The following is a 23469-nucleotide window of genomic DNA, read 5'->3' on the forward strand; positions in this document are numbered from 1 at the left end:
CGATCTCCATCAATGCATACATGTCTACAACAAAAAACTTTTGAGAAAGTAATGCAGTGTCTTACCTGCTTCTTCCTTACACAGCCTCTGAAACAGCACCTGTAAGAAATAAATTTTGTTTAATGATTATAAATGTTTTTTCCTTCAAATCAGTTTGACATTTCAGGATGAGAATATGTGTCATTCTTAATCACCATCACCACCTCACACAGGGTATAAAAGCCAGACCTCGTCAATAGGAATCATGGGGAATGCCTAGTTTTGTTTCCTAACAAAACGAGCCTGTTGCCCATTCCCAAACCCGTTCACCTGCCTTGCAGGGACTGAGCTTAGGAGCAGTCTCTGGCACAAGCAGAGCACGTGCTGCAAGGACACATGAGATCCAGCACACTGGAACATCCCTGAAAGTGTCTTATGGTGCTGCTGGGTCTCAGGGAGCAAGCAGGATGCCAGCAAGATGTGTGGGCAGCTGTACCAAGAGCTGGGAAATGGAGGACACTGTGGCTGCAGCAGCTCAGAATGATGGTGCTTATTCATCTGTGACCAGGAGAGGGTCCCTCTGTCAGAGGAATGTGGCCAAACTGACTTTTTGTGTTCTTCATAGTTTTAATCTCCCTGCATCTGGTCTGCCATCATAACTGAAAGTGCTTCCATTAACACCATACTTGGATGCACCTCTTGGTCCCTTATTTTCCTCTTTAATAGCTTCCAGTACCCAAATCAGAAGGTTGTTGCCAGAGATTAAATGCATATCACCCATTCTCCTTTCATGTGATAGGCCCATCAACTCTCCCAGCAATGCAGTCCTGCAAATGAAACTACCATAATGGGTGAAACTGCACCTATTTTTTTTTTTTAATTAAACAGAAGGCTGAGCTGATTCCTCCAGTCACCAGTGAACTCACAGGTGTGAAGTGCCCAGTCTGCAGCCAGCTGAGAAGGCAGCCACTCCTGCACCTTGCAGTGACACACTCCCTGTTCTTGTTACCCGCTCGTCCCCATATGGACAACCATCTGAGCCTTTCTATCAAATGCACCAAGTACTCCGTTATCTCCTCAGTCAATATTGCCTCTGCAGCCTTGATAGGAATCTATCTATAAAACATGATTTTTATTTACGTTTTACTTAGTGAAGAATTTTACTAAGATATTGGAAAACTCCTCCTCTAAGCACTGAACTGAATTGGTTAAGCATCTCTCAACAATAGGAAAAGCACAGCCAGGCTACAGTTGTTTTCCCTTCTGCCAGGCAATTTCATTGTACGAAACCCTCTTGCTCCATTTGAAAGGCCTGAGCAGCAGCTGCAGTTAATCTGTCTTTAGCTAGCAGACACTAAGTGAGGTGGTCACTTCTAGATGGGAAAATAACAAATGGCTGAGTCCAAATCAGGTTTTATTAATGACAATTTGTAGCTTGGCTTTAGCTCCGAGTGGAGGCCAGTTCCAGCTCCTGCACACTGCTGCGTGCTTGCCTGGACTGAATTGGTTTGGAAAGATTTCATCCCAGCTCCCTTTTGATTTTTAGCTCAGAGATCGTGAAAAGCTCATGGAGACTGGAGCTGAGCCCCCTTCCCCAGTGAGGGCCCACCAGTGCCAAGCTCTGTGGTACCTGCACAGACCCTCGTGCCATAACCTCTTCTGCTCTTGTTCTTAGAGAGGCTGGAGGATTTGTCTCCCCCCAGGTCTTCTGCAGACTAGAAAGGGAGAACGTGCTTCTGACTCACATCTGGCTGAAGAGGAAATTCAACTTATTTGCCAAGTTTTTATACCTTGGCCTATTCTGCAAAGAGTAAGGAGCAAAACAACAGCACTACAAGCCAAAATATCTCCAGCAGCATCACTTAAAGACTCAGCACTGAGCCCTCAGGAGGGGGCTCTAGCAGAAGCATCTCGCTTCTATAGAGGAATGGGAAATCCAGACACATGCTGTATTGATTGGCAAGGGACAGGCAGGTCCTACTGCAACAGGCAGGGTTTTTGGGTCACTGTTCTGAGTGAGGAGCATCATTCTGTCCCTCCACTGTGCAGTGAGTTGCATTGTTCTCAATCACCCTGCTGTGACAGGCACCTGATATTTAGCATCACAATTCTGGCATAAGCACCCTGGAGGCAGGTGCCTATATTGCCATACTGAACCTTGGGATAAGACATTTTGAAAGAATACATAAACCATATGTGAATCAAAATAAATATGTCAGTCCTGCTCGGATAGCTGGTTTCTGTGTTCTAGCACAGCCTGAAGGGCACCAGCTATTATAAAACCAAACTCAGGCTGTGTTAACTTCCAAATTCTTTTTAGGATGCCATGCAAAAAGGATGAAAATTGATACTGGAACAATTCCAAGTGGCAACAGAAAGCTGCCAACTAAAACCGATTTATGGAAATAATAATGATGATGCACTATATAATGGACTGTATAACAAAACACATTTATTGGAGGTCTAGCATCCCATCTGAGCAGCATGGCACCATCTAATCAAATATGTAGGAACCATGGACCAAGAGAGTACAACTCTAGCCAAAAGGCTGTTGCAGCACCTGCTGCTAGGAATAATAAAGAAATCATTTGCTTGCAACTCCAGCTGTAGCAATTTTGCAAGTGGAAGTGTCAAACAGAAGCTAAAGACAAATACACTCTGCTGATGTAACCATGTTTTACTTGCTGAAGCATGGAAACCACCATGCAGACACCAGAAATTTATTAGATGCTGTGTCCATTTCTCCCCACTCAGCAGTTCCGTGTCTCAGTGGGGCCATCCCACATTCACCTACATGAGAAAGGTCCCCAAGAAGGCTGCCTGTTCGGCACTACCCTGTGCTTTATCATCAGAGCAGGATGAGTCAATCTTGTGGATCAGGCAAGTCCACCCTCAGCAGTGGCGCAGCCCGTTCAGGGGATGACTTCAAGTGAAGCCCAGAGAGCTCATCTACACTGCTAAATAAACAATGGCCATTGATGAGGCTGCAGCACCATACCCAGGTTTGTCCATCCGACTCAGCAGCTCTGGCTTTGTTAGGAACTGCTCTGAAGAGCCCTGCTCAGAGCAAGGCAGCTACCGGGAAGCATGGCCCCAGCAGTGGGGACAGCCGTTGTCACTCAGCTTTGGGTGAGGGTCTGGTACCTGGACCATATCTATATTGTCTTAAAAACATAGCCTCCAAGTCCAAGTCTGGATCCTGTATAGATGAACAAGATGCCCAGAGAATTTGTTAAAAATGAATCTGAATCCCATAGAGCAATATGAAAATAACATCTTTGTTCAACAGATACCTAAAACTAGGGAGACCTTTAAGCCTGTGAATGATCCCATTAGTCACTCTTCACTTACTGAGCCATGTCTGTGAAAAGGTGTATTTGGGGCACAGAGTAAAGGAAAGAAGAAAGGCTGACCTACTGACAGGGAGGAGGAAGGGAAGTGAATGTAGAGCATTTATAAAGAACTTGAAAGGTTTTCCTGAAAGGCATTCTATGTGGAAACAAATTACTCAAATGAACTCCCTGGATTAAGTGGAAGTGAAGGTAGCAGCAAAACAACAGCATTATAAACTCTACAAGCAAAATAAACACACTCATCAAAAAATTGTTTCTCTGATGTATACATAATCTTTCATGGTTATAAGTGATCAGGGCATGGAACTCATCAAACAACTGGATTAAATGATTTAATAATGTCCCAGTAAGCTTATTGTCACATAAAAGCTTTTTTTCTGACACAGAAGATTAATATGAAATGGTTGACTTGAATAACTTCAAAACTATTTCAATTTGCAAAAGCACAATTTGCAATGCCAGTCAACCCCATAATATCACATACCATTTAAAAGAAAAAAAAAAAAAGATAATTCCATATCCATGTCTTTTGCTTCCCTCTTCCCCATCAACTCCTATTAGCTATTTTATGCTTGAATTTCAAATATGCCCAAATCTGCCACTGATATTTCAGCATACCTTTCAGAGTGTAATCATTCACTCTCAGGATATCACACTCTCAAAAACAAAAAGTAATTAGTATTACCTGTCCAGCATGCAAATAACTCTTTTGGATGTTTAATAAAAAGCCAGAAAATTTATTCAACATAGATGTGGTACTAAAAATATCACTGCTATCAAATAAACCCTGGCATTTTGACAGGACTACTTGACATCTGCTGTTATTAAACATGGCTTTGGACTCTTCAAGTGCATGTTCTGTGGTGAGCAACCAGCAGCACCACTTTGAAACACAACACTTCCTTCAGAGAAAAGAAGAAATCTGTACAATCTACTGGTTAACTGAAACGGAAGGAAAGCACCAAAATGGAAAAGGTCCTGAAAAGTATAAAGACTGAAAATCCTGTTGGTTCTTCATTCTACTGATTTAATAATCTGCTAGGCTTTAATTAAAGTGACATATAGACAGTTCTAAAGGAGGAAACCAGCAATCCACATGCAAAACTCAATCATCTGATTAGCAGGTTTATTAGATCCTTTCAGAAAGATGTTGACAGAAAGAAAGAAAATCTTAGTTACTACTTCAAAATAAAATTCTACAACCCAAAAGGAGAAGCAATATTATGACAGTGAGCAATGTCAGCCTTAACTTGAAGTTGCCCAGCCCCAGCAACAAGATCTTCAGTCTGGATTACACTTGCAAGTTCCCTAGAGAGCGTTAGTCAGCTGAGAATAATGGCAATATTGAAGTTTCCCTGTAGAAAACACTGCTGAGACCGCTGTGTCAGAAATCCGATTTCTCTCAGGGACTTGGCACTGATCTTCGGTTCAGGCTTAAAACCTTTGCTGGATTTAACTGCTCATGTTGTGTCTTCAAAGGCTGACAACAGGATTCATATTTTTCCTTTAAAATACAGCCACTGCAGAGGTGTTCTTGGAGACCAAGTTTAATATACAGCCCTAGCGTTATTGGAGAAGTCACTTGGGGCATGGACGACAGATCTTCTTCGTTGGATGGGATTCAGCCTCATTCACTATATCAAAGCACATTGGCCTCCTTGCTAGGTTAGACAGTAGGGATAAGAGGAAATTCAATTTCTTCTGTTGAAGCTGCAAACTATTTGTGACTGATGGGGGTCAAAGAAATGAAGAAACATAGTAGATCCCTACTCTGCAGTCAAGCAAGTTCACTTGCTCATGCACATCTGCGGAAACTTGGATCCAGCTTTCCTTTTCTAGACTCTTTTATACTTGGAATAAGCAAACTTTGTTGAGAAATCAATGTTCTGCTGCTGTTCTTGTCATGGTATTCTAAACCAGTGTAAGATGTTAAGAATACACACAACACTGATCAAGGCCATCTTGTTGCTCATGCAAAGGTTAGCTTCAGCAGGGGTATTTGTTACTGGACTGGAGAGAGCACCCTTGCTGGATCCAGAGCCCAGGGTGCATCATGAGCCCTTGATCATCCACACTGTGTAACTGCTGGGTCACTCTTAGCTCTGTTTTCAGCTGCTTCAATTAACTGTTTACAAATTAAACATTAGCATAGTTCAAGAGATTGGAGACCACTCCCAAATAGCAGAATGGAAGTAGACTCTGCTTCTTGTCACCCCGCAGAATCCTCCTGCAACATCTCTGAATCCTTTGCGCCCTTAATCACCTCCTCAGGCTGGACTCCATGGTGTGCAGCACATGTCCATTCCCTAAACCCCCACATCGTGGCTTGCAGTACAGCTTTCACTCCACCATGGGTGCAAAAGATCCCATACTCAAAATAATAATTGAGTCACAGGACACCAGGAGACCACAAAGATCCCAGTGGAGAGCCAGGGCCGAGAGCTACAGAGAACCAGTGTGCTCTGTCTGCTCTGCAGGGTCTCTCAGCACTCTGTCTTGCACACACCTATACTAAACAATTTAATGTTAAAACAGTTTTCCCTATGTTAGTTTATAGCACAGCTGTCATAGTGACAGATGGTTACTTCAGGTATTCTCAAATATAATAATGTTCTGTATTTCTGAAGCTCTACAAATATGTAAAAAATAATTAATATTGTTCCAGTTACTGCAAAAATAGACATGTAGTCCAAGTATGTATCAGCTTACTTGAAATTAATGGGTACATGTACCTGCAAATCTGCAAACCTGCAAAGCAGAGATTTGGCCAGTTTTATAAATGAACATGTATAAAACTTGATGCAACTTGAAAGGATTTCTAAGGCTTCCTCCCTTTTCTAGCATATCTCGCTGAGACATTTGCTGCTATCTAACCTGCGCGCCAGCGCGTTACCAAAAACAAACCTAATGGGTCATAAACAAGTTCAGTTCTGTAGAAGCAATGCAGACATGGTGTTTCCACAGACATTTTGTACCTTTGACACGTCATCTCATTTTCCTGAGAACAACGTGAAGTTTCAAGGGGCTGTCAAGAAAAGAATGTGAATAAAAAACTGGATTTCTCTATAGCTGACATGGAGAAAGTCTAATTTAGGGATTCTAATTTATTTCTTTGCTTTAAACTGGCAAAATCATATAAATTGTCTTTTTTTTTCCTGTCTTCTCTGAGGATCTAGCATACAGAACCTTTTAATCCTCGGCAAAGAAAACTGAAGTCTAATATTTTATTATGATATTTCTAAAATAAGCCTAAGGGATTCAAGCATCCAGAAGAATTCAAAGGACTGGAAATGTCTTTTGAAAACCCTAAAATTAATATGCTGAGATGTATTATAAAAAGATGAAATACTGTAAATATTGCCTACAGATATTAAAGCATATTTAATCATTGTGCACTGCTTTAAAGAACATTTAATGAACACTTGAAAATTATTTTCCCTAGTTTAGTGTTTTAGTTAGTAAAATAAGGCTTGTTTTTCAAATGTATTTTACTTTATTCTAAATATTTCTTTCAAATTTTACACCAAGATCAGTGCTGGTTTGAAAACAACTGACATAGAAAAATTTATTCAATAATTTTCTTCTGTTTGCTACAAATCTGTATCTTTTCTGTCCACGTACTCTTGATAGAAGTCCAGAAAGTAATGTGACATTTCATGTTGCTGTAGTTTTGAAAGCTTTGATCAAATAGAAAACTGGCTGAAAAGTAATTTACGGTGAAAACTTTTGAATGACTCATTACAGTAAAAGGTTTATAGTAAGTGGAGCAAGTGATAAGAAAGTCTGTAACAATGAAAACCATTTCAACAATGTTCAAAGTGTAATCAGAAGAAAACGAGCTTAAAGACTAATGGTAAAGGAACATGCATGTTAGGAACTGTAACTTATCATACTTTAAAAATGTATTGTATTAACAGACCAGGGAGATTTTTACTTCCAGCAGCTGCTAATAGGATTTTAAAATGTCAAGGAACTATGGCACTGGTTCTTATACTCAATTTTTATTGAGAAGGGTCCAGTTCCAAGACATGTTACCCCAGTCCACAAAAAGGGCTGCAGAGCTGACCCTGGCAACTACAGGCCTGTCAGCCTGACCTCGGTGCCTGGCAGGGTTATGGAGCAGATCATCCTGAATGGAATCACACAGCACCTTCAGGATGGACAAGGGATCAGTCCCAGCCAGCATGGGTTTAGGAGGGGCAGGTCCTGTCTGACCAACCTGATCTCCTTTTATGATCAGGTGACCCAGCTGGTGGATGAGGGGAAAGCCGTGGATGTGGTCTATCTGGACTTCAGCAAGGCCTTTGACACTGTCTCCCATAATATACTCCTGCAAAAGCTGGTAGCCCATGGCTTGGACAAGTGTACTCTACGCTGGGTTAAGAACTGGCTGGAGGGCCGGGCCCAGAGAGTGCTGGTGAATGGGGCTGCATCCAGCTGGCAGCCAGTCACTAGTGGTGTTCCCCAGGGGTCAGTGTTGGGTCCAGTCCTGTTTAACATCTTTATTGATGATTTAGATGAGGGGATTGAGACCATCATCAGCAAATTTGCTGATGACACCAAGTTGGGAGGGAGTGTTGACCTGCTGGAAGGCAGGAGGGCTCTGCAGAGGGATCTGGATAGACTGGAAAAATGGGCTGATTCCAATGGTATGAAGTTCAACAAGGCCAAGTGCTGGGTGCTGCACTTTGGTCACAACAACCCCCTGCAGCGCTACAGGCTGGGTGCAGAGTGGCTGGAGAGCAGTCAGACAGAAAGGGACCTGGGGGTACTAATTGACAGGAAGCTCAACATGAGCCATCAGTGTGCCCAGGTGGCCAAGAAGGCCAATAGTATCCTGTCCTGTATCAAAAACAGCGTGGTCAGCAGGACAAGGGAAGTGATCCTTCCCCTGTACTCTGCATTGGTGAGGCCACACCTGGAGTATTGTGTTCAGTTCTGGGCCCCTCAGTTCAGGAAAGACATTGAAGTGCTGGAGCGGGTCCAGAGAAGAGCAACACGACTGGTGAAGGGACTTGAACATAAGACCTATGAGGAGAGGCTGAGGGAGCTGGGGTTGTTTAGTCTAGAGAAGAGGAGGCTTAGAGGTGACCTCATCACTCTCTATAACTACCTGAAGGGAAGTTATAGCCAGGTGGAGATTGGTCTCTTCTCCCAGGCAGTTAGCAATAGGACAAGGGGGCATGGGCTTAAACTCTACCAGGGGAAATTTAGGCTGGATATTAGAAAGAAATTCTTTACAGAGAGAGTGGTCAGGCATTGGAATGGCCTGCCCAGGGAGGTGGTGGACTCGCCGTCCCTAGAGGTTTTTAAACTGAGATTGGACATGGCACTTAGTGCCATGATCTAGTAAATGGACTAGAGTTGGACCAAGGGTTGGACTCGATGATCTCTGAGGTCTTTTCCAACCCAGTCGATTCTGTGATTCTGTGATTCTGTGATGAAGAGCATCCACCCACAGTGAGCATTTGGGTGTGCCTCTGTGGTATTTTTTACAGTATTAATCAGTCCATTTGCTCACTTTGCCATCAAATTGGAAGATGCCATTCACCCCTGTGGCTCAGCTGGCCAGGTCTATTAATCTTCCACCAGCACTGGCACTCATCTCAACAAATGGTAAACTAAACGTTAACTTTATCCCCCCAAAAAAGATTATGCTGTTTAATTTGTTGCTTTTGGCATGAAACCTCTGTTCCAGCTATCATTTCCTCTGCCCGACAGGTTGCTCTGATGCGAGCGCTTTGTTCAATACTCTGTAACTTCAGGGGTTTTGCTATCACCATTCTGTGTTACCTTTGCTTCCCCCGTGATTTTCTCTATGGGATAACATGACACTGCTATTTCACAGTGATCTGCGCAGGTGGATTTTAACCTCCATCCCTCACAGGACATATGACTGACATTGCAAATGTCACAGGCAGTTTGAAGCAGCAGCCCCGAAGAGCTAACTATTTGGTCTCCTAAATTTGGCGCCCGTCCAAGTAGCTGAAATTTGACCATGAAACTTCTTCTATTGTGTAATGAGTAGCGAAAATCCTCTGCACTGAGAAAAATCTCTTATTTGCTGCCTCTGCCTTACGACATATGCAGGTATGCTCATATACCATCATTCACATTTGGGAAACAAGATGTTGCTGCGGTTTGCAACAGATCCACAAGTCCCATGGAAGGATGACAACAAACAATACCAGAATCAGTACAAGAGGTTAGCTGGAGCTCCTTGCAATTATCAAGGATTTTTTTCCACACTTTTTTTTTTTATTTGAAAATTCAATTGACACAACTTTTCAGCAGAGAAAACAAATTATCAAATACAAAAACCAGATTATTTGCATTGTTGAATTTTTTAATGTTTATAGCTTTCAGTGACAAAACATCTTTTGTGTGCGTGTTTAAAATCTGTTTACTTTAAAATTTAACTAACTATGCTACATAATATAAGAGATTCACAAACCATTTTTACCTGGTCTTGGCCTGTGATCTTGAACCAGATAAAGAGAATTCAGAAACTGGCAAAACATTTCACAGAACAGAAAAACTATTTCTACCAATATCTCTTTTTGGAACCACAAAAAAAAAGGATTGCAAAGTATCACAAGGTTAGATACCTTCTTCACTTTCCAAGATTTTATGATATCTGCTATTCTGAAGGCCACTAAAATTAATTCAGGGAATAGCTCTGATTATTTAAAATTCAAATATTTTTCAGAAATGTAGATACTTAAAAGGCCAGAATATTACTTTGCTGTAGCATATCCATGGTCATTTTCTTAAATTTTCAGAGATTGTGGAAGTTCATGTTCTAACCAAAGCAAGCTGTGACAACAGCTTACCTGTTGTCACTGTTTTGCACTTTGTGGCCAACTGGATGTACCTGCAAGACAGAATACAGGCGTTCCACTGCAGAAACAGATGCCCCTCGTCCCTCCAGGGTGACCAGAGCAGCTAAACTGGTCTGGTCCCACCCAGGAAAACATGGTGATGTACCCCCCTCTCTTTCACTTATACAAACTCTCCATAGTACTTCACACTTTTTCTGCTTTTAAATAGGCTTTTAGAGTAGTTGGTATTTTAAAATATAATTAAAATCTAACCTGACACTTCAGTATCGTGTTCTTGCACAGTCAGGAGAAAAGCAGTTGAAGGCAATCTTGTGCATTTAGCCAAGGGAACTGTCTGAGGAACGTATACCCAAGTTTGGTCTATGTGATGTCCCAAATGTTCAGTTCATCCTGCCCAATTCACAATACCCACCCTCTGCAGTCACTTCCTTGCAGGATACAGTTCTGCCATGTTTCAGCAAATTTGTTTCTGTTAGAAAGAAAAAAATATTCTCCTTATGATGCTTTTACGTTTGGCAAGTCCCAGGAGCTCTTAGTCATTTTGAACTCTCGACTCTGCAGCAGGACTAACATCAACAAGCTTAGAACTGTGCAAATAGCAATTAATGTGCAGTCCTGCATTAAAATAACTGGCTATGCTTCTGTATAAACAAAGACATGAATAAAAACTGGAGATAAGGTAGTTGTCACAATATACTTGTGGGGGTCAGGTGGAAATGTGCTGGGGCAGAGGTGGGAGGAAGAAATACAAAAAGAAGAGCAATGACTGCCAAATGGAGATGGACAATAGTGAGAAACGAGAGCAGTCTCTGTTTTTTACAATCCTGAAACACTACGGTGAGTCACACATTGCTATCACTTTTACCCTCTTGAGTAGAAAGAAGTGCTGTATCTATTTTAAAGATAAAATGAAGTGGAAAAGGTACAAGAGGTCACACAACAACAAAGAGAGGCATGAACTGGGGACTGTGTTATCCTGCCATGGGAAATGAGTGACTTGTAAAGCAAACAGCAGTTAGCAGTAATCCATGGTAGAACACGAAAACCAAGCCCAGTGAGCTCTGGCTAGAGCTGCACTGTTATTTTAACTCATCTGGGAATGAACTTCAGACTGTCATTAGCAGCAGTTTGTTTGTTTTCACTATCTAGTGTTCACAGAAATGTTTTGTGATGGCAAGGCTCTAAATTGATATCAGGTATTCTCCTTCACAGTGAATAAAACTAATCGTTGGAATGTTACCTCAACCGAAAATGCACTTTTCCCAGTCAACTGATGTATTAGCAAATGGTTAAAGCCTTGATCCACATTTTATGCCTTTTGAGGAATAATAATAAAAAAAAAAGAGGTTTGTTTAGTGGTCAGTTTTCAGTGAAAGACAAATCAGCAAAAATTGAAGAATAAAGTTCTTTATGCAAAAAAAAAAAAAAGAAAATTACAGAAATTGTGCATAGCAGCAGCATTCTTCTGAGAACACGTGTGGGGAAACGTTAAGCAGTGTTTCTGCATCTTCTAGCGTCTCAGCAAAGGCTGATGCCCTTAGGAGACACAGAGATGCTCATTGGTTTGTATGCTGCAATTACTTTATAGATTTTTAACTTCATATAACATTTCATTATTGAAAACCTGCTGTAAAACCTTTTCAGTTTCTCATCAGTTTTCTCTGACTGCCTGTGTGGATTTGCCTTTGTTTACCAGTTTGCTTTTATCTCACATTTAAAGAAAAATCTTTCCCATGCCACCTTCTCCCATGCAAAAGACAATCTTTCCCTTTGGGAGGTTTAATAGCTCTTTCTTTCTCAGAAAGAACATAATGTATCATCAGCATCAGGTAAGGCAATGCCGTCTACTTCACCACCTCACAGTAAACTCCTGCAAGACTTCAGAAATGACCACTCTATTGCAAATCCTAGCGTAGCCCATAAAAATACCCAAACACTTAACTATCGTGTATCAACTTATGTTCAAAATAAACCCTTCAACCCATATAAATAAAGGACAATGAATCTGTATGATGGTTGCAAGGTTAATATTTGCAGTGGGGTTCACTGTCTCTTCTGCTGTCAGCAAATGCTCAGGTGCAATTCAGATAACTACCATGTAAACACCTAAACAACGTCAAAGTTCTGTACTCCCAGTCATTTGCCTTACCTCTGCCTTACCTGCAGAGACTACATAGAACAGTATGCCCATGGTAAGAAAAGTTGGGTGAATTTCTGTTGAGTTGGGAGCCGAGAACCTCTTACACATCTATGCCCTAAGGACATGAGGGCTGTAATGCAGCAAAGGACCAACACAAGTGTATGGTTTGAAATTATTAAACCAGGAATTCTTGTTAAGCATATACTTAAACCAAACTATTTTTATACACTAACTCTGGTTCTGGGCCACATTTGACTCAACTCAGCCTGGAGAGACTGAAGGTGGAAGTCTCCACAACCACACATATATACTGCATGAACCATAGCCACCCCCTCTTCCCCTCCCCAAATAAGCATATACACACACACACAAATATACATATGTATATACGTGCTTCTGATTCACCCACCCTTCTGATTTTTTCCCTTCAGAAATTGCTGAGGTTCTGAGAGAGCAGAAAGCTGTGTGCCCATATCCTGAAGGTGCTGCTGGTTTAGTCTGTGACCTCCAGCAAGTCAGTGCAGCACTGACTGAATGAAGGGATGGATGTCCTCCAGCTAGTCGTGGGCATCTCCACTCCTACAGTGACACTTGGATTACTGCTGTCCACACCAAACCCTTGATTGCTTTGGTCTCTAACTTCTGCATCTCTATGACTGTTAGTATATATGTCCAAAGCCTAACTGAAACCCAGAAGTAAAACATGTTAGGGTATCCACAACCATAACCATATTTTATCATTTATAATTTCAACATACAGATATCATAAAATGTCTGTACAGAAAAACTAACACCTTGAATTTTCTGCATCATATAATGTTTAAAATTATGGACAAAAATCATTAAGAGATACTTAGCTGCCTTCATGCATCCTTCTATTGCAACAGAAGAGAGCAGAGATTTGTCAGGGACTGTATAAAATTCTCTCCTCCTCTCTCTCTCACTCAGTCGTTCTCACACACACATGCACACATACACATTCCTGCACAGCCTAAACCAGCTTCAAATTCATTTAAGTATATGTACTACTGACTCAAGCTATTTTAAAGCAAAAAAAGACATAATTTACTTCTTGAAATAGGATAAAATAACTGTACTCCCACAGAGGGGTTTAAAAATTGGCATGTATTATTTCTCAGCTGTCAAGGACAGCCAAAACAAATATATTCACAGAACTATCTCCATACCTTATGCTCCCATATGATGAACTGATTTTATGCTTCTCTGCAATGCAGATAAACATTTCATTTCTCTTACTATTTTTTTTTTTTTTTTTAATGTAGCTGAACACTATGACCTTCCTAAAAATATTCAAGGATCCTTTAGTGGAAAGCTCCACTGTCACTGTTTTACTGTTCTGGGCAGCTCAGTGCAGTCTTGGAAGCAAATTTAAGATTATATAATTTTAAAAAAAGTGGTGTTGGGCAATTTTCAGACAATTAAAACAAGACAAAATATTTCATAGCATGGCCTAACGTTTATGACAATGTTTTTCCACAATTTTTATACCACTCACGTGCTTATCATGGACTACAACTTAATGCTGACAGAATTAATGAAGATTTTTCTATCACTTTGCATATCTGTTGTTCTGTAACAAATATCATCCTTCTTTGTTTTCCATTTCATAATTCAAGTAAATGGCCATTGCTCGAAATTTGTTTTTACACTTAGATTCAAGGCACTACTCATCTTTGAGAAGCACTGATTTAATGAAAAACACCATTGCTTCAGCTGGTCTTAAATCAAGGTAGGTCTGATTTATATGAACTGAAAGACAGGTCCAACAAGAATAAACTTTTAAAATGAAAATTACTGCCACCAGCTTTGAAAATGGAAAAACCCTGTAGTAAAGGATGCACCTACTGATCCACTTCTATCCTCTGTATAATTTTAGTCACTCAACCATAACTACTAAAATAATACTAATTCACAACACAATATCTGAGCTCAGAAGCTGATATTGCTATTCTGTCTTTAAAAGTATTTCCTAATTTCTGTATTCTAATGTTCTAGGAAGAATTGGTTAAATGTGAAACTTTCATAAAGGGCCTCTCAGTGGGCAAAACCTACTAATTAATGCAAGAAGGGGATCTCAGCTTCTGAACTATTGTCAAAATGCACATCTGTCAGCAATTTTGGTGACACCAGCTGCTGGAAAATTGGATGCTGAGATGATTCTCTACCTTTACAGCTTGATTTCTGTTTCAGCACAGAGACGCACATTTGATTAGTAATTGTTTTGTAATATTATATCGGGGCTGATGGTGGCTCTCCCAAAGTTTCATAGCTGTGAGATAACCAGCTCCCCACTCCTTTGAGACCCTCACTCTGTACAGAGAACAATCACTGTCAACGCCACATGGAAACATGGATGGGGCAAAAGCTGCAGGACTTTCCACAAAAAATTCCATCTGAATAATCAGGCTTGGCTGGGGAGCAGTTTGGATGTAACCGAGACAGCCACAGTTCTGGAGACAGTTGTGTGAAACAACCACGTGTGCAAATGTGTGCAAAAGACTTAGGTAGTTCTCCAAAGCATAGATAATAAAAAGAATAAAAATATAAAATGAAATAAATAAAGGAAAAAATGTAACACATCCAATTTTCTCTGTTACAGGACTTAAATGTCTTTCCAAGAAAAAGCCTGGAGCACAGCTCTGCCAGCAAGAGTGGCAGACAACAGAAGCACTACCAGTGGATTACCAGACCAGATTTTAGTAGATGAAGTTCTCAGCTGTGGTGTGTCCTAAGCAAAACCCAGAAGTTGGAGTAATAATTTTGTACTTCGTGGGGTAATGACATGACAAAAAAAAAGAGGTGCCACATTATAGTCATTGTGCTTCCTGTGCTCCAATTCATAGTGACACATAGCTGAGGACAAGTCCATACTGCAGATATGGTAGGACAGGACCTTTAAGTAAGTATGAGTAGCTGTTTTGCAACAGAAGCATGTAGCTTCATGTAACTGAGTTTTCAAAAGCCACTGGCTCCTTGACAGCGGATGGAAGAAGTCTGATGTCCTTCTCCCAGGTTTACCTCAAGACTGGTGGCTAAGTCTTGACCTAATCTAAGACATACCACACTCATGAGAGCTTGAAGAACATTTTAATCTGCTTATTATTTAAGTTAAATGTGCCATACCTTACAGGAATAGCTGTGACTTAATGGTGACTTGCATTTTCATGTTCAGGGCCCTCCAGTATTTTTAGGCTGTCACTAGAAATACCTATTAATTTTTTGCTGCTGCTGAAAATGAGCATTCAATTAAAGCATCAATTTAATAGCTAAGTGTTTACTCTAAACCCAACACAACAGCAGAAAATCACATACAAGGATATACTTCATGACAGCACATTTTAGCTCATCAAGTATAATAGCCATGGACTGTGCCAAGCCTCCTTATCATATACATGATTAAAGAATTAGACTATGTAACTCTGGACAGATGATTGGAGAAGGGAGGAGAGGTCTTATCTATACATTAATTTGACTGTAAGTTTAAGGATTTAACATCATTTCAATGACTTCCTTATATTTCAAAAATCTTAGTATCCCTTTAGTCCAAATGCAGAGCTATGCAAGGCCAATCAGGCAGCAAACACTGGGCACATATATTGTCATGATACACAACCTGGAGCTCCTCTGGTCTTCACGCTAAACTTTCTTAAGGCTCTTTATAGAAAACAGTCTGATTTCTTGCTGCATTTTCTCTACTACATATTGCACCTTCACTCTATGCTAATCTAATGTAATTCAAATCTAATCTTAGGCAAACCTAGGCTCAGTCTTAACTAAAATACATTCTAACAAGAACACTTTGATTTTAGAAAATAACCAGTCAGATAAATGAAAATTCCAGGATGACTTCTATCTTAAATGGTTCTGTAGAAAAGAAAGAGTCTCAAACTACCTTCTACATAAGGGTTGTTCCAGATTGACTCCCAGAATGTTCCCAACACTCTTATCTCCAAAAGTCTTAGACTTCGTGATTCTGCATTGTGACTTTGCAGCACAGTACCTGCTAGCTTTCTGACAGTCACAGTGGTTTTGAGTACCTATTGAGAGCTTTTTCCTTAGAAGCTTAAAGCACCAATTCAATGTGAGAAAGGAGCAATTTACCGCTAACATAGTGTTATGTTTTATTACTTATGTTACAAATCATCACATGTTCAGGATACAACCAGGAGTGAGATTACTTTTATAAGGGAACAGACAATGTATGAAAAAACAGGTGAAAAACTATGCATATGGATAGGATGAAAAGATAATCCTTGCCTCAAAAACCTTACAGCCCAGTCGAGACTTTGGTTTTAGATGCTACAGTGTAGATGACATCCAACTTCTGCAACTGTGAAGGGAACAGCATCACTCAGCTGGGTGCCTGTTCTCAAAAGTTTAACCTAAGCCTGGATCCCAAGTGGATGGAGGATAAAATGTGTAGGCAGGCGCACGAGCTCCTGAGAGGACGAGTTGCTCAGGAGCCTCCAGAGCTTGGCATTTCACACCGGTCAGGCGTACATTTCTAGGCCAGAAGAGAGGCTGTACAGAGGCTCTCAAGATCTGCAGCCATCTCCAGTACAGGATGCTCAGATGCCCACTAGAGATGCTCACCATTTCTGAACTGGTGCCAGCAGATAACAGATGCAAAAAAAAGAGATAGTCTTTTCCCTATCATTAGTTTTGTCTCTAACAATGTTTGTAATTAAAAACTGAAACTTGCCGTTCTGCATACATAGGGAAGTATCTATTTACAGGTGATATCAATAGGGTGCTAATTTTCCAAGATACTCTGTTTCATCAGCCATTCTAGATCATAAACGAAAAAATTTTTAAGAAAAAAAATGTAATGAATTCCTGGCAAGTTTTACATTCTCCTTTAAAAAAAATTACATACACCCTCCCTTCCTCCCTTCCCTCCAGCAAATACCGTTCATATTTAAGATTAGATTATTTTTCTCCTGATTCCTCTTTAGCTGCCAGAGCATGACTCATTGTCAGATTGATTTAATTACAATTACAGACCTTGTTCTTCTGGTGTTACAAGTGAAAACTAGGAAATATAAAGGAAAAGGTCAATACAGAAAGACTCTACAAGCCAGGAGATGTTGAACAGTGCCACTAGTGATTACTGTTGATTTCAGTTGGGTAGTAGACTAAGATTTTTTACAATAATGCAACGGAATGCAGGTACATTTTGCAGCTATCTACCTGAAAGGTTAGTTTTGTTTCTGTGATACACATTACAGTTCTTAGATCTTGGGCATAAGAGTGAAACAAGCAATAATAGTTTAATAAAAGGGACATTGTGTAGTTACTGTTAGCAAAATAATAAAGATCAGATATCCATGTAACACAAATGTGTTATTTCAAAAGATTTATACATTTGGTAATAGACATAATTTAACATCAACTGTCCTTCTAAGACATTAGCAAAGTGGGAATATTTTTTCAAAAGATGTTTCCAAAGTTAATTTTTTAGTATTATTACTCTGGAGATATTATAATGTAAGTGTAATGTTAACTTACAGAACAAGGCACACCGAACATGCTGTGCAGTGTCTAAGTCATGGATATAGTTTGTGATTATAATTTATACACTTTGAAGGTAAAAGAATACTTATGAAAGCATGAAATCCTTTTCTTGAGAAGACCTATCTGTTGTTTGCCTTTAAGAATGGTCGAGTCTAAGGACCTTGCTTTGTCAGAAAGCTAATTTAGTATTAGTAACCAAGAGCACCAAACTTGTACCTTACTGTAATAACTAAAATAATTTTCATATTTTCATGTACTTCTTATTTTCAGAGAGAACCCAATTAGAGACTAAATATTTAACTTCATCTTTATCTTCATCACTGCCTTTATCCTACAGACTACATTATGCAGCTAAATATTTTACCCATGAGAGTCTCCTTGGTTTGTTCTAGATGCTGACACAGTTGTAATAAAAAACACAGCTACCTTAACGGTTTTACAGAGGAAACAATTAGTAAACCAGTAACGTTTGGCATTTCAGAATCAATTAACTCTGCTGGAAAAGTTTTACAAACACAATACTGATGCAGTAACATTTTGGAAGACATTATTAATGCCAGAGGAGAAATAAACACAACTGGAATTAATAAAATGGGTTGTTAAAGCTATTTACTGCTTATATTTGTTTACTATATTTCGTTCTAGGGAAAAAAAAGTAAAGCTCAAAATTGCAGATAGTAAGATTTTGCCCGTTTTATTTTGGAGAAGAGGTATTAGGTGCAATAAGTAACACTGTTTGTGGGGGGTTAATTAAATAGATGTAATTTTAAAGGGGTCTAGGAACATGAAGCGCACATCACCTGAAGATCTGTACCGCAAAGGGACGTCTCCTGGTATCCTAAACTCCTTCACCCACAGAGACATGCCTGTTACAGAACGTGAGTGTCCTCAGCAGCAGCTCAGACAATTCCACAGAAGAGACTCAACTTCCATTGCAACATTTTTAGTCGTAGATCATGAAAAATCAAAATCATGTAAAGTATTGAAAAAAAGAACAAACCAATGATGCATGATTAATATTTATGTTTAACTCGGAATAAATGCTTTCATATTCCCAGTCATCAATATGCTAGATTTTTGGCATGTGGAACAAAACAAACTTTTAGTTAGCCTAACAGTGTGTTGCACGAGCGGGATTCATTTTGTCTAGTAATACGTGTCTACAATGCAAACATTTACAGCTGAGCCAGTCATTCTGTATGGGGTGTTGGTCATCTCACAAAATAAACTTCTGAATAAAGTGCTCTCTAAATGTGCCTGTTTACAACTTTGACTTGGATGACTATCTCCCCTCACATGTAAAAAGTCAGAAATATCAACACATGCATTTCGTAGAAACAGCATTTTCCAGAGAACTGTAGTTGTGCAGCATTTGCTGTGTTTAACTAAATAGTCCCACGAATGTCTGCTGTGGCACTACCCGGCCTCAGCACCACTGAGGTTTAGGGAAAGCACCTGATAAATGAGAAAAATCTGAAATGAACAAAAAATGTAACAGCCCCATATGAGGTGTGAATAATCTAAAAGTCTATTTGAAAGTAGATGCTAATACACAAAGCATTTGATGCTAAGTTGCTTTCTTTGGTGTAAATACATCTCAGTGAAAAACATGTTTGGTATCAAAGCTGCCTCCAAGGAGAAAGCAGATGTTTGCATGAGTTTTTCAAAACACATTTTCAACAGGATGAAACTTATGATTTGATTTATACAGCAGAGCCAGCCCTTCTAGAGACATTTGCTGAAAGTGCAACAGGTGAATTGCAGAGGAACTGACAGAAAAGATGTCAAAAAATAAGAGATGATACCTCATAACACAAAACAGAATGATACAGGCTGGTTAATGACCTATATGTATCACCATGTGTTCTCCATTGGTTGTACTGTACCACCTGCAGGTCACCAGCCCCTGCTGCTCAGATGCCATCCCTCTTCACATGTACCACTACTCCTTCCCTTCATTCCCACAAGATTTGCTGTTGGCAGAGTTCTTGTGGGCACCTCCAACACCTTTTCCAGTTACCCAAGACCCACCGTTAAAGCCATTTCAGCTAACCCAGCTGAGACAGGTGACCATATCAGAAATGAGCAGCTTGAAAGCCAGACCTGGTGAAGTAATAACCAGCCAGGGGGGCAGTGCAGGAGGACATGGAAGCATTTGGAGCTGGGATGGCCACAGCAAGAAGAGGCTGTGCTTATTTCCTGAAGAAACACAGCAGTGTGCCACTATGAGAGCTCAATAACACTCCGTTGTCTGGCTTGCTCTAGCCAAAAGAAGCTGGTTAGATGTTAGGATACACATGGAGTAGAAAGGAGAATGACACTGATAACATGGCAATGTCTTTCTGTGAAGTAGTGTGCAGTGTCACACAGGACACTGTGGAAGCACTGGTCACCTTCTATTAAGTGCAGAATCACAAACTTGGAGAGGGTTCACAGAGGCACCACTGCACTGAGAGTTGTCAAAAATTATGGAGAGAGCCTGAAAAGAAAGGGATGGTCCTTCCTAGGAAGGAAATTGGCAGCATGGGAGATGTTCAGAAGTGCATAAATAATAAAAGGTATATCAAGAACTCTGTCTTAATTTATAATTCCAGAACAAGGATATCCAAAAACATTAATTTAAAAAACGGTAATAAGAAACATCTTTTCCACAAAACAGGAAATCATATTGTGGAATGCATTTCTACAGGAGGTTTTGAGAGCAAGAGCTTAGCAATAGACAAAAGAACTCAGACACCTTTTTGGATATCAGAAATATCTAGATTTTCTATTCTTCAAGCCACTGCATTTTGGAAGCGAAATGACTTCAATAAACCTATTTCCACATAGGAGCCAAGTTCTCAGGGTGGAGGATGAGACCCATACTGTCAGAAGCATATTCTGTGTAAGTCTCCTCACCAGGCTAACCGAGTACTGACGCTTTCCTTTGAAACTTCTGGTTCTGGCCACTCCAAAGAAAGACACTGTGGATCTCATCCAGATGACAAGTCCTATGCCCAACAAAACGTCCAGCAAACATTCAAAGGGAAGTTAAATGTAACGCTAGAAGATACTTTAAAGCTATTAATTATAACTGTGTTTAAAAAGTAATAAATAACAGCCACGAGTGAAGCACCTTAATTGTCTTTGCCTTATTTTTTCATTTCTTTAGTAGAAAATTCCAGATAATCTGGGGCGCGCAACACAAGACACTCATCAAAGTACTTACAGTATAAATTTCTACTCAATTTGTTTAACTAAACATTAGTTGGAAACTTCTTGGGAAACCCTTACCAACATAGTGAAAACCTCCTTTTATAGAAATCATTTGAAGGAATATAAGAAAGGGAAGAAATCCATTGAAATGTAGCTCTTAGAAAGCTGATGAATAAGCTAATCTGTTAGTGAGTGGCTCAATGTTCAATTGTTTAAAAATGGCATAGGAACAAAACCCCAGGAGAATGCCATTGTTCTGAGCTATTTTCTTTTAATAATTAGTCCTAATGCTATTTTATAAAACTACTATTCTCCTTTTTTTGTGTATCTTTGCTCTGAACACATAAATATGCAAAATACAGAAAATAAGTACCACAAATAACTTCCATAGTTAAAACTTGCACCTTATATTGGTATTGCAGTACTGAGTAAATTATTGAATTTAGGCTGCTTTTAGGATATGAATTGAATATGTTAATTTCATTCATCAAAAACAAAGGCACAATGCACATACATACAAAACGCACTAGAAATAAGGGAAGGTCACCAGGTTAATCACTTTGGCTTATTTCCCTTTTCTGTACTTCCATCTGCCTGTTTTCTCCACTCTTTGTATTTAAAAAGAAACAACTTGAACACAGTTAGGCCAAAATTTGACCTACAGTTTTTGTTCATTTTAATGAATTTCTTTTTTTTCTTTTTTTTTGGCAACACCTCTGTAATTTCTATACATTTCACAGATGGTTTCTCTTTAAAGCAAACCAAATAATGCCACAATTCTGCAACCGATGAGAAAACCTGTAACAGTACATTACTGAATCATCATCACCAGAGATGGATCTTTGCATTCAGATGGCGCCGTATGCAGGACGAGTGTCTGTACATTGAGAAACAGGTCACCTTAAGCCTACATAAAATAAGAATTAGCAAGCCTGTGGATCAAACTAATAGAAGTGTATTTCAAGAACACAGTTACTTGGAAGAATACTCTTTTCAAATAATTCTGCGCAAATAGATTCAGTTCATAGTAAAATGTACTAATTTTCTCTGAATCACCTCCTCCCAGGCCAGCACAGCCCACGTTACTTATTAATCAAAGATTACGGAAAAGGAATTTTATCAGTAGTTAAGTACAATCGTTTGAGAGGAAAGAAAACAGCCTTAAGTACAGAAATCAAATCAAGTGCTACAAAAAGTATTCTGTTCAGGTATCAGTGATGCCAGCTTTTGAAAGGGAATATTTAAAATTGCTCCAGGATGGAAATAGAGCCAAAACTAACTGCAGAAACAGAAAAACCTGCCAACTCCTTGTAACAGATCTCAAGACCTAATAACACACCAATCTGCAAGTAAATTCCTGCAATTGCTCTCAGATCAGTTCAGGAGTGACCAGGACTCGTGAATCACAACAGCTGACAACTCACGAGGGCTCTGTGCGCTGGGATGAGCAACAAGGAACCCAAGCTAGATACTGAAATTGCAAGAGATCCTGAATTACTGCTTTCTTCCCCAAACTTACCTTCTTACTTTCAGTTTTATTTTTTGGGATGGGTAAAGTATAAACAAAAAATCTAACAGAGCTTTAACGAAGACTGAATACAGGACCAAGAACAGATGAAGTAGGCAGAGTTAAATGGAAAGGAAAAATAAAAACACATAAAGCAAAGATTCTTCAAAAGAACTGCTTTTAGATTTATGGGCCCTACTCAGAAATCACTACCAGCCCCGATGGACTTGTCCTTCCAGCCACGTTCTTTGCTTGGCAGATAAGATGTAGAGGGAAGCAGCTTGGGTGCAGCTGCCAACCTGAATTTTATGGGACCACGTCAGGCTACCCTAATCACATTCACACCATTTTGCTTTAGCTTCCTCAGGTCTCTAAGAAGCAGCAGGTTTGCAATGCAAGGCAGCCTGATGAAAACGGAACAGAGAGCCTGGCAACAGACTGGAACTGGAGCAGAAGAGCTGGTATTTCCTGTTATTTCTCAAGGATCCAAAGCAAACTCAGGATGTCATCTTTGATTTTCCATCAGTCTACAGCTAGCCTGAGACAGTTTTGCTCGCTCACTTACACTTTCAGAGCTCTCATGAGATAAGCTGGTGGTGGCAAACTAAGTAGTTGGTGCTGGATACAACTTTCAGATACATGCACTAGTGTAGTTTCTGTCTTTCGGGTAAAGAAGAGCCCAGCGGGTTCTTTTGAAGGGCATTTCACTGCACAGACACATTCATATTGACTTCAAGCAGACAATAACCAACTTGCCTGAAGGCTGTTTTTGGTTTTGAAACCCTCCAGAGAAGAACTGCATGAGGACTCTGGATGAAAGGGAAGGACCAGACAGGACCTCCATCCCTCTTCCTCACTAGTCACTGAAACAGAGATTTAGACTTCCTCCCTTCATAATTCTGAAATTATGTTAGATCT

General features: G+C 39.9%; 1 protein-coding gene across 3 annotated transcripts in view; it reads right to left on the reverse strand.

Annotated features, from left to right (window-relative positions):
- Nucleotides 1-23469, reverse strand: part of STARD13 (StAR related lipid transfer domain containing 13) — a 310401-nt gene that overhangs the window by 173938 nt on the left and 112994 nt on the right. For all 3 annotated transcript variants that reach the window (XM_065051591.1, XM_021286176.2, XM_065051599.1), the window contains one exon: nucleotides 66-99. In XM_065051591.1, the coding sequence (XP_064907663.1) occupies nucleotides 66-99 (34 nt within the window). The remainder of the gene's footprint in view (nucleotides 1-65; nucleotides 100-23469) is intronic.

The sequence above is a fragment of the Columba livia genome, chromosome 1 (genome assembly GCF_036013475.1).
Source record: "Columba livia isolate bColLiv1 breed racing homer chromosome 1, bColLiv1.pat.W.v2, whole genome shotgun sequence".
NCBI classification, from domain to species: Eukaryota; Metazoa; Chordata; class Aves; order Columbiformes; family Columbidae; genus Columba; species Columba livia.